General features: G+C 39.5%; 1 protein-coding gene across 4 annotated transcripts in view; it reads left to right on the forward strand.

Annotated features, from left to right (window-relative positions):
* Positions 1-12,401, forward strand: part of rad51d (RAD51 paralog D) — a 477,561-nt gene that overhangs the window by 3,731 nt on the left and 461,429 nt on the right. For all 4 annotated transcript variants that reach the window (XM_020598612.1, XM_020598614.1, XM_020598616.1 and 1 more), the window contains exons 3-9: positions 2,119-2,237; positions 9,141-9,222; positions 9,402-9,536; positions 9,622-9,717; positions 9,839-9,929; positions 11,112-11,182; positions 11,924-12,091. In XM_020598612.1, coding sequence (XP_020454268.1) covers positions 2,119-2,237; positions 9,141-9,222; positions 9,402-9,536; positions 9,622-9,717; positions 9,839-9,929; positions 11,112-11,182; positions 11,924-12,091 — 762 coding nt within the window. The remainder of the gene's footprint in view (positions 1-2,118; positions 2,238-9,140; positions 9,223-9,401; positions 9,537-9,621; positions 9,718-9,838; positions 9,930-11,111; positions 11,183-11,923; positions 12,092-12,401) is intronic.

The raw sequence follows: 12,401 nt of genomic DNA on the forward strand, positions 1-12,401 counted from the left end.
GGAAAGAGTTTCGCCAACCCTAAGGGATTGGGGAAATTACAAGAGGCACCTTTGAAGATCCTACCTTTTGCATACCATGTTGTCTTCTTGTAATTAAATTTTTCTTCTGTGACTGTAGATCCCCCACCACCACCATTGAGTTTCATATCATAGTTGGAGTTAAGTTTTTAATTGCCACTTGAGTTTTTTCCCCCATCGCTGCCTGCAGCAGTTTCAGGTTCATCCCACTGACTGACTTAGACTTTCTGGCCAGGTTGTTCAGCCCTCTGGCATCCCTCTGGTCTGTCAGACTCCTGCTGTTGATTTGAACCGTTGTGCATACATTACAGTGAGAGGTCAATGCTAGGTAATCTGTACCAACACATTTATTTAACTAGAACAGCCTCCTACAGATTAATTAAATCTGCACAAGGTGTGATTTTATGTAAAAACATGTCCGACTTATGAGGCCCACATTGAAATTCAGGGTGCTAGCATTCCCACTAATTGAGACTGGACAGACTTGCCTTATTTCCCTCAATGAATTTTTGCTGTTGGACATAAATGCTGGCAGAAAATCCTCCCTGCCCCCAGATCAGCGTGTAGGTCTGCTTAACAGCAGTAAATGCTATTTCCATAGAAAGCTGGACCTACAATATTTGTTTTACCACCTCAAATCAGTTTTAATACCAAACATCACAGCCCAGCCTGGACAGAGGGCAATAAACTGTGAGTTTTCAAGCAGCAGACTGATGTCGTCATGTTGGAAGCTCCTAGGGGGATGCACTTGTGTTGTCCTACTGTTATGTCAAATAAGGTTAAAACTACACTCAATCAAATGAACTAAAACCTCCTCTGAATGCTCTATTCATTAAAAACACTGGGGCTCTGAAAAGTATTAGCCATGACCTGGTTGGCCTTTTGTTTCTTTTGGGATTCAGACACCATCAGTGGGCTTCACAGGGATTTTCCATACCTTTCTGTATTATTTTTAGAGGTTTGCAATGAAGAAAAATGGCAACGTTTTTACCAACTAAAATGTCCAAACACATTTCTGACCTGTGATATTTCTCTGATACCTAGGCCAGCCCGGGCACTAATGATCAAGTGTGGCTTTATGTGATGGGGTGGGCAGCTGGATGTCTTACATTACACTTGATTGTATACACTCATGGACACAGCCCCAAATTCAAACGCTTTTTTGACATATTTGACTGTACCTGTACAGTTTTGGAGGGTTGACAGTTCAAATCTTGGTGCCTGCAGTCCATGTGTCGAAGTGTCCTTGGGCAAGACATTGAACCCTCAACTTGCCCCCGATGGTTAGAGCCATCAGTTGAGTTGGCGCCACAGATGGCTGCCTCGGTTCTGTACCGGAAACAAATTCCTTGTGTGCAACACACTTGGCCAAATAAAGGTGCATTATAAACACCACTGCAATAAAACATTGAGCACATATATTCATAGCAGTGAATTAGTATATTTAAAGTTACATGAGTAGATGTTCTGTTTCCTTTGTGAAGACACTGCCAGTCAAAAGTCTGGACACACTGCCCCTTTTAGTTCAATGGGAAAATGTGTCCACATTTTTGACTGGTAATTTATGTGTTTGCATGTGTGAAAGCCTGTGGACAAACAATATTCTCTATGCAGATGTGTATAAGAGTTGGAGTAAGAGGAGCAAGAGATAATAGGACATGGACATTTTTCATTATTTTAGCATAGACTAAACAAAAATGAGTCAGTAATAAAAATATTCCCAGCATTATCTTCAACCGTTTGGATTGTTACCCAAAATTAAGCTTTCAGAATACACAAAGTGATACAAGCCTCAGCAGAAATTGTTCTGCATAAACTTGTGTACTTATTTGCTATTAAATTAAGTATTTATCAAATTCTAACCACATGATAAGTTAGGCAATTGAAAAAGCAGTGATCGAAAAGGTAACATTATTTCACAAACCCCCCTAATCACTTCAAAACAAGCCAAAATGTTGCCTTGTACCTTTTGAATGATAATCATAATGGCAGTAAACTTTGCAACCTGGCACCACTGGCTGAGTTGCATATGTACATGTGTTGTGGCTGATCCATACACCAGTTGTTCAGGCCTCATATGGTGTAATTTTTGTATTTCAGACTCTGTTTGCCATCCGCCGAGTGCTGCTGGCCCAGCACGCAGCATTCCCCGTGTCAGGTGCAGATCTGTATGAGGAACTGTTGAGCTCAACTGCCATCCTCTCCACTGGAAATCCCAGGTAAAGACCGTTCTGCATGCAATGTGCTGCTTTGTCTTTCAGGGACTGGCTCAGTGCCCACAATTAAAGAAGGGGTTCCACTAAATTCAAATAGGGGACAGTTCTCTATTTTGATATTAAGAAGAACATTTCTCCTGTGTTCAGTTTTAGAGGCAAAGGATTTGGTTTTGTAATGCTTATTTAACAGTACTGTATAAACACTGGCTTCCTCACCAGTGCTACCTGATATTATTTCAGATAAATGTTTGATTGCTGGTAGTGGCGATATTTTATGTGTTTAGAAAGTCCGAGGAACATGATGGTTGATGAAGGAAAAATACTACACTAATTTGTGCTTCAACTGTTTGCTTATGTTTGCAACTATTACCTTTCATTTCCACTGGATGCGGCTGCATTGTGTTCCTTTTGTGATAGAGTCACCGGAGCTGATTGCTGCCAGTCTAGTAAATGGCTGTGATTCCACTGGGTGTGGTGGCGTTCTGTCTCCAGTGCGTCCCAGATGCGGCTCTCCACACCACTTCGCTAAAGATAGAGATGCAGTCTATTTTTGATGGATGCTAGTTCTGGGATGCTTCTGACAAGGTTCGACCAACCAATCAGGCAGCGATAGTTGGTTATAGGCAATGAACAAGTCAGATCACATCATCAAAACATAGCCTATAAAACATTATGAGGATGAATGTATTTTTAACAACTAGTACACAGCCACAAATCTTTGATCCGTTTCATGATGACCCAACTGTAATCATTAAAATAAATTTAACCATTAACTCTAGTCTTTGTCTGTTTGCCCTGTGCTGACCCATTGTACAAGCTGAAAAACAAAACAAAAAAAACAGCCTATACATAAAATCAGCACGGCAACCAGCCACTCTGTAGACACACCTGGTGGGGGATGAAGCCGTTCAAAAGGCGGATTAAAACCATATTGCAGATGGAACACAATGCGGCCGCATCTGGTGGAAATGAGGGGTCAGTCTTCAGCTTTGCAAACTAGGACAGATTTTCCACAGTCATAGATAACACGTAAAATCATTAGTATCATACAGTACCAAAGATGTTCTGAAGCCAGATTCCTTTGCGTTGACCCATTTTATCAAATGATAAAATAAAATCTATTCAGTGTTATTTTGAAGTCTTCCGGTTCTTGTACCATGCTAACTCTTAAAATCAAATTTGCATTGATCTGTGCCAGTAGAATATGCACATGGAGTGTAGTTCTAGGTAAAAATACAGCAGGGCAATAAAGTCTTGTGTGCTGCGTTTTTAAACTAAGGAAACATTTTGCTAGCTAAAGTTGACTTGTTTGCTTGTGGATCCATTTGGCCTGGGAACACAGTCTGAAGTGGCTTCTGATATATCAGCGGTGTTAACTTGACCTCCAGCTTTCCACTAAACAAAGGACCACTGACAAGTTCTTAAAATCATTTTTGCAGTACATCAGGAAATCTAAATTTCATAACTTGAAAGAAACCAAACGTTCCCACAGCTTTGTATTACAGCAGTATTTAAAATCAACTATAAAACAGAGATACAACATCCCATGAAAGATTAGTATGCAGATGTGTGCTGGTATCACAAGACTGAGTTAGCCGTAGCACAAGGCACAGCAGGTAAGGGTTTCACTTTTGGAAGACACGGTTTAGTCAGGGCACAGACTGCTCAGGACAGATGTGTGAAATGGACCAACATGGTGTTATTTATAGGATGGTACCTTTTTCTACACTTAAACTCACTAAACTCTCTTTCAGCATAATTGACCATATGTGCTGTTTTTTTTTGTCTCCATTTTTATTTATAAGTGGTTTTCATAAATTAGTGCTTTGGATTAGTTATATGAAACTGAATCAGCCATGTGAAGTAAAGCCAGTGTGATTTGTGTGTGTCTTCACTGCGCTCTACTGGTAAAAAAGTGAAGTGAAGTGATGAATGATGATCTTTGCAGTCCGTGGTGTCACATTTTGTGTAGTCAGTGTGGAGTGTGGTTTATGCAGAGACAGAGGGATGAAACATACATAGGTGCACCTAGTTAAATACAACAGCCATGCAATAAATCCTAGTTTATAAAGGTTATAAACTTTGTGGTGCTGTTGAATTATATTGTGCAATGCTGAAAGGTGTTTCTAATATTTAGTATTCAGTGATATTTTGGGTGGACAAAACGTAAAGTGACTTCCAAAAATATTCAGCTTCTTGTATGGGGGGCTTCTCAGCGGCAGGGATGTTAAGATTATATTTATTTATTTCAGGACTGTTGTTTTAGCCTGGAATAGTAGCTGTTAAACTGGTGAATGTGGATATAATATGTAAAGTACATATTTTGAAGAGTAGATGCTCTGAGAGACTGTAATCTCTTGATGTGCAGAAGGATGCTTCCTGTTTTCTTTACTAGCAAATGCTGAGTGTGAAGCTAGTTTTATCGGCTCCATCGGTCGATCTTACTGGTCACTGTTAGAATCAGTAGTTATGGAAAACTTTATTCATTATAATAGCAGATAACAGATGTTTGTTTTAGTTCTGTTTAAGAAAAGAACTCAGCCTGAATGAAATGGTGAAAATACTGAGGACAGCTAAGTGCAGACGTTTTCTAGGCTTGAAGGCTCTAAGCACCTTTTAACACTTTCCTGTCATCTTCCAGCTGTTTGATATGCGCAGTGAATGAGAGTCTTGAGCCCAAAGAGGGATAAAAGGAACTTGATGGATGTAGGACTCTTTGGTCTCATTTCTGTCATCTGTATTAAAAATTAATCAAAAAACATTTAAAAGATAATGAAATGTTTTTTTTAACTGTTATACTTGATGTATTAGACACACCTTTCCTGGATTGTCAGAAAGGTTTCACCTCTACCTAACTGGTTAGACAGCACATGAGCTTTGTTGCCATTATTATGCACATAATGGCAGCTGCCTTGTGACATGCTGTATCAGGAAGGATCTATATTTTTGCCTTTACTAGTACAGTTTATTCAAAACACATTAATGCAATGTGTATTTCATACTGCTCAAGTACTTCAGTATAAAAGTATTATAAGTGATAATGAATAATAATTGGCACTCAGTTATTCTTGGCCACTGAGCGTATTGATATGTTCAAAGACAAACCTTAGATTTCCTGGCAACTATGGCGATTTTTCATATGATCAAGTTGGATGATGATGATTATAGCGTTTGTCAGCTGGTGTATTTTTGTCAATACTTTGAAGATATAATGACACAATCATATTATAATGCCATGCATATTCTACTGTGTGAATGTTAAAGTGAATAAATTCCAGCTTCAAATCAAGGAGAAACCTCCTGGAAAATATCAGATTGTCTTTTGTCATGAGGAAATTGGACACGGCGTTCACTGTCAGTGGCCGGTCAGGTGGAGCGCGGAGCAGAGTGGAGCGAGCAGGGACAGAGCGTGCTGGGTGGAGAGGAGTCTCATGCTAACGCTCACTAGATTTTTAGCACTCTCTGTCCCTGCTCGCTCCACTCTGCTCCGCGCTCCACCTGACCGGTCACTTCACGAATGTAAAGTGGCACAATTTGGAGCAAAACTAAACTGGCGTGCATTAAAAGAATGTATCTCGTTAGGCTGACTGTTCTGCTTCATGTCGACTGTAAACGCAGCACAACTGTATAGCAACTTCCACTGCAGGACAGGCGGATATGACACATTTACAGCCAGTACAGTTTGTGAACATTGGCAAGGAAGAAATGAGTGCACCCTAAAAAGGTCACGTCACAAAACACCACTCTATCAGCTATAAGACAAATGCCGTTAGAAAACACACCTGAAATTGAATAAAACATTCTGTTGAATGTAGCTGCATCACTGCAGTAACTGAAGAGAGCGGCCCACAGAAAAGTAGTATCACTTCAGCTATAGCCGGCGCCAGACTCCTGGGGAAGAATCACCAAGTTAGTGGAGACTAGAACACATTCAGCTGGTGGGCAGTAAAACAACATGGCTTACTGAGCCGACTGTCTGCTGTAAAACAGCACAACTGTGTAGCAACCTCCACTAATGACGGGTGGACATGACACATTTACAGCCAGCACAGTTTGTGAACATCGGCATAAGAGTGGGTCCTGCATGTCCACAAAAGTTTTGTGAAGCTGTTTTGCATGGTTGCATCACAAAAACACTTGAAAAACTTGAGTGGCTATCACATATAGGACACATGCTGCTCAAAAACATATCTGAAATTGAATAAAACACACTGAGTGTAGCTACATCTGAAGAGAGAGAGAAGCACAGCAAAACAATATCACTGCAGCTTCAGCAGGTGCCAAACCGGGGTGACCCAGAGCCAGACTCCCAGGGAAAAAGTGACCGCCTTAGTAGAGACAACAACACATTCAGCTAGTGGGCATCAAAATAATGTAGTTCACCAGTCACAAATTGATTTGGCAGCTGCAGCTGACCGATCTGTGGCTGGTGTATGAACTTGACTGAAAGTAGCAACACAGAGACATCCTTAGCCAGCTGCTGTAACAGTCACACTGGGAGTACAAATGACATGTTCTGGCATGATTTAGCTACAAGCACAAAGGGTAATGGTTTGAAGCCTTATCCTATTACTATAAATAATAAAGTCGCAATATACCAGTCAAGCAGAAAGAATACCAAATCAGCGTCCATTCTTAAATCCCTCTTCTCTGTCAACTCTCGCTATCTGCTCAAAGCTGTACTGATATGACTTTATGATCTAAATCCAGCATTGTTGGTCTCTTCTTTCTATTCAAAACTCTCATGTTTTGACCTTCTTTTTCATGCAGCTTTCTCAGCTAACAGCTTGCTAGCCTGCCGCTACTGTATGTCAGAAGAGCTGAAGTGCGTTCACATATTGATTGACAGCTGTGAGCTCCCACCCCTGACGGTGGCCTTCTGTGATTGGTTAAGAGTGTTAGCGTGGTCAAAAACCTTCAGAAAAGAATATCTCTGCACTGCTGCCAATCTATTTGATGGGTCTTCGTCATAGGGACCTTTGATAGCAATTCTCCCCATTAGGATGAATTTTGGGGGATTTTTCTACTAAATTAAAAATTTTAACTTTTTGTAGTTTTAAGTAGGATAATTCAAGTCCATGATTAGTTAAAATTATTATATTAATTATATTATCACATTATTATCCAGATGTGATTGTGGCCATGGGAATGAAATAACTGTCCAAAGTAATCTAAAATGGTCCTCAAAAGGTCTCTTCTTCTAAAAGAAAGCAAGACTCTACAACAAAAGCTGAGACCCTTCATTTCTTTCAGTCTGTTCATACACTAAGATAAAGACCTTTGGCTTTAAGGACTGTCTTCTGTTGTCAATGATGAGTGCAGCCCATGAAAAATTCTCAAACTGTGGCTTTCCAAGGACAAGTGCTTTCATTTTTCTGAGCCCTTACAAGAATACAACCTTACGTTTTATCAACAGTCTCTGCACTGTTGTCAGAGAGGGCAGGAATAAAGCAAGTATGTCCGTCCCCACCAATTTTCCTCTTCACAATCATGCTGTGGGTGATGAGAACCACAATCAACCAACCACAGTGATGATTAAACTTCAAGGTGGAGGACCTTGGCTATGTAGATTTAACTGTAAGCCTGCCACATCCATCATCACACATGAAGGCAGGGATGATGAGATTCCACAAACTGCACAGATCACTGGTCTGAGCATCAACAAATCAACACATTCCAGTACTGAAAGATCAGATGGCTGAAGCATTATGACAACAAACTGTGTTGATGATGATCACAATATAAATGCAAGTAGTACTTCTTCTTTGAGAGGTTCAAAATATGTCATACTGGTGCTGTGTGATTTGATAAAATAAACCTAAAACTCTTATGCATTGCTGTTTTATGTTGCAACATATAAGAACCTCTATCAGAATAAAATACAATAAAATAAAATAAATAATTGAATTATTGCTTATATCATTTTGAAATTAATCAACCACAGTTGATGAATTTATCCAAGACTGACCCAGAATCTGAAAATGATCTGTGTTATACTGCTCTGTTTGTTGTCTAGTTTGTTTTGTCTTTATTAGCAAAACAGTTTCCTGGGAATTATAGTTTCATGTGCATAAGCTTGTACCTTTGACCTGTCAAAAACCATCTTTTGTCATGAGCGTTCCATGCTCATCCAAGCCTTAATTTGTGGCAGCTGCAAGTCACACAACATCATCTTTGCAGAATGTGACAAGACCTTTATCTCAGGAAACCTAGGCACCTGACGTTACTTTCCCCGCTTCTCAGTTCTGTTATAGAAGTGAGAAACCGGGAACCCAACCTAAAATCATAATCATGGCTCATGCTTTTACATGAGACTTTGCTCTGCTCTGTGTAACAATCCACAGCTGCAGTGGTTTGAACAGGCAAATTATATAGGCTTTACTTCTTACTTTTGTACATTACATTGTGTTTATGAGGTATGGATCTACTGTGCTGTACAGAAGAAGTGCTATTAATTGAAAAGCAAGCTACAGAAACCAGTTGGCTAGCTTCAGAGCTGACCATTGACCCTAGTGATGGATGACTCTGTAAGAGTGTTTTTTTTTCTTTTACACTGCTGGAAATGCATTTAAATTGGCACTGTAAATCTTCAATGGAAACACCCACTGGACTGTAATTAGCAAACACTGATCCATACGCATACACACAATCAACCTTCCAAAAACATTAAAAAGGCAACTATTTTTGATAGATTCAGTTTGAGCCATGCAGCCAGTGATTGCTTGATAAGCAATCAGACAAACTGAAATGAGGAAAGGGTTAAACATTTAAAGAATAATCTGGAACCTGATTCAAGTGGCGGTGTTTGTTGTGTTGTTTACTCCACTGCAGTTGTTGTTGGATCACTGCTGTTTTGTTACATTGGATGTCTGTTGTGAGTAATGAGTTGTACCTTGTTTTTTGCAGCTTAGATAAACTGCTGGATTCAGGCTTGTATACTGGAGAGATAACAGAGCTGTCAGGAGGCCCAGGAAGTGGCAAATCTCAGGTGAACATTTTCTACTTTCTCTCTCGATCACTAATAATTTCAGTCTTATAAAGTCCTCCTTTTGAAAACGACCTCTTCTCCTATGGTTCAAGCAGTACTTTTCAGAATTGTTGTTTAATCAACACAAATTATCCAGGCTGTTTTTTAACATTCTCCTGCATGCTTGTCACGTGTCCTAGGTGTGCTTTGGTGTAGCAGTGCACGTTTCTTACCATCTGAAACAGAGTGTGATATATATCGATACGACAGGAGGGTTGACTGCCAGCCGCTTGCTTCAAATGCTACAAACTGAAACTAGTAACACAGAAGAGCAGGTGAGTTGACAGGAGTTGTTTTAAACAAATATTAAATGCTCTGTAGTATAAATCACTGTAGAACAACAAACTGCCATTTTTATAGATGGAAGCTCTTCAGAGGATCCACATCTTTCGTTTATTTGACGTCTTCTCTTTACTTGACTGTCTGTACAGTCTTCGCAGTGGCAGGCTTCAACAGGTTTGTTTGCAGTTATTTTTTTCCTTAAAACACACACTAACAATTCTGCTTGCACCCGGGGAACCTTTAAGAAAGATGGATCAAATTTTCAGCAATCTAATTTTGTCACATTTTGTATTAGGCATCTGTTGGCGGTGGCTCTGTCAAGGCAGTAATCGTGGACTCTGTGTCAGCTGTTATCTCTCCTGTACTGGGAGGCAAACAAAATGAAGGTGATATCTTTTACTGCTAGTCTATCATACCTGAGGCTGTGTGTACACTCGAGACTGAAAATTTCAAATTTCTGTCAGTAATCTGTACGATAAACACCACAACAGGGTTTCTACGCATTTTGGAAACATGACATCAAAGTTAGTTTTAGTCATAAGAAAGTATGAAACGAAAACAAACATTTGCACAGACAGGTTAAAGCCAAAACCGTCACCAGAGTGAAAGGTCATATTTGTGGTGACAGTTATAAGTAAAAGTTTGATTAACCTGGGAGCTGCATAAAGTCTGACCTTTTGGGAATCACAGTAATTGAAGTTCTTAATCCAAGTGAACTTTATCCAACTGTATTGCTCGCAGTCGGTTTCTAGAAAGCTCCAAAACAGCGATTTAATTAAATTGTCACTATAAGAGCTCAAAAGGGGTGGGGGTTTAAAATGAACCTGCCATCAGCAGTAAAATTCAGCTAAAATTATTGAGTGCACTGATAGCCAATTAAATGATGTACTTAAAGGATAGACATTTTAAACATGTTTTGTATTATGTACATGTACTAACTGCAATAATCAGATTCACATATAGAGCTTAATGATGTCTGTAGGTACAGAGATCTTTTGAGCAAAATGCTATCAGCGTGCTAACACGCTGGCAAGGTTAGTGTAGAAATACTGATGTTCAGCAATTAGCAGGTAAAGCTTTAGCATCTTAGGTTTGCATGTAAGCGTGATAATGTGTTCAAATTATCACACAAAGTGCAGCTGAGATTGTTTTCAGTCTTTTTTCTTCAAGTGTTTTTGCTAGTTTTGCAGGTATCTGGTCATAAACCAAAGTAATGAGAAAGCAAGTTTTTGACATGCTGATAGTGATATATAAAAACTTAGAATCACCAAAGTTCTAATATTAATCCTGGGAGGACCATGAGTGCCTGTGCCAGATTTCATGGCAGTCAATCTAATACTTATTGAGATATTTTCAGTCTGTACCATAGTGGTGGACCAATCAACACTGCCATTCCCGCCCCGCTGCCAGCATAGCTATAAACAAAATGAGTCGACCATAAGAATATTAAAGACTGTAAATATTACAACAATAATATCTGCAGTTGAATTACTTAGAAAGTACCTTTGAAGGACTTTGAGAGTATTCTGTACACAAACAAACCTCTCTACTTCTTCCTGTGCCTCCAGGCATGTCCTTGATGATACAAGTGGCAGGAGCTCTTAAGACGATGGCAAAGGACTTCAATGTTGCTGTTTTGGTAAGGATGACACAGCCCTTGACGGCCGTATTTTGGATGCAAGACGCATTTCCATTGCCAGTCTAAACTCTCCACAACCCTGTTTCACTTCCCCTTATTATTGCTTTGAAACCTGAAATGAAAACTCAACGTTGTTTGTTCAAAGAAATGTAAAGTTTAAGCCAACAAGATTGCTCATTTCATACAATTAAAAAGTGTTGTTAGTCCAGGTGTGACTGAAGGTTATAATTATGTAAAAAAGAACTAATCACATTGCCGGTCGATATGCTGCTCTGCTCTGTTTGTCTTAAAATGCTGCTCCATTTTTTTAACTCCTGTTACTATTATGGACTATTTATTATATGGTATCGATAGGGGTATTAAATGGACTTGAGTATTTTAGGCTTTTAGATGATTGCTTAGTGCACGCTGCTGGTCCTGAGTACACATTGTGTTCCATATGGTAAACATGTAATGACAATAAAGAAACCTTGACCTAAATAGCATGTGCCAAAGACAGTTTCACCTCAGATCATGAAGTTATTTGAAGTGAGATAAAAATGATTTGATAGCTTGTTTGTTGATCCCATTTGATTTAAAAGTGGGATAATCAGTCTGTCCCATATTTTTCCTTTCTTCTAAAGTTTATCTCTTGAAAGCTATACTTAACTATTAGACAGAATGAAGAAATGGTGTGATAATCCCCTGAAAATGAGAGAGAAAGAAACTGAAAACTAAACACTATGGTGCCTGGGCCTGCAGGTAACAAACCATGTAACAAGAAGTGACAACGGGGAGGTACGGCCAGGCCTGGGCGTATCATGGAGTCACATCCCCAGAACCAGGGTCCTGCTGGAGCGAGTAGAGGGGGCTGGGTCAGTCAGCTGCTCCAGTTTTCGCTCTGCAACACTGATCAAGTCTTCCAGACAGGTACTTCCTATGGCACTGATTCTCATGCCATCTGCAGTACTGATTCCGTCAGAGGAGTTTTGTTGAGCAGTAAATGTTGGTCTTGTTAAAATGGAGACTCTGAAGTTGTTTGCTCATTTAAAAAAGGTCTGATTTGATAAAGAAAGTCTTTATTTCATTTTAAAAACAATTTCCATCAACTTTTTCATAAGGAAAATAGACTTCTCATCAATCTCAATTCATAAAGACAGGCTGTTACAGAAAATTGTCTCAATCTGCTGATATAGATACTAGTGCTGTCCTAAAAGCCTGACCTCTATAAAACCTAAGC

Source organism: Monopterus albus, unplaced genomic scaffold (assembly GCF_001952655.1).
Source record: "Monopterus albus unplaced genomic scaffold, M_albus_1.0 scaffold38.1, whole genome shotgun sequence".
Classification (NCBI taxonomy): domain Eukaryota; kingdom Metazoa; phylum Chordata; class Actinopteri; order Synbranchiformes; family Synbranchidae; genus Monopterus; species Monopterus albus.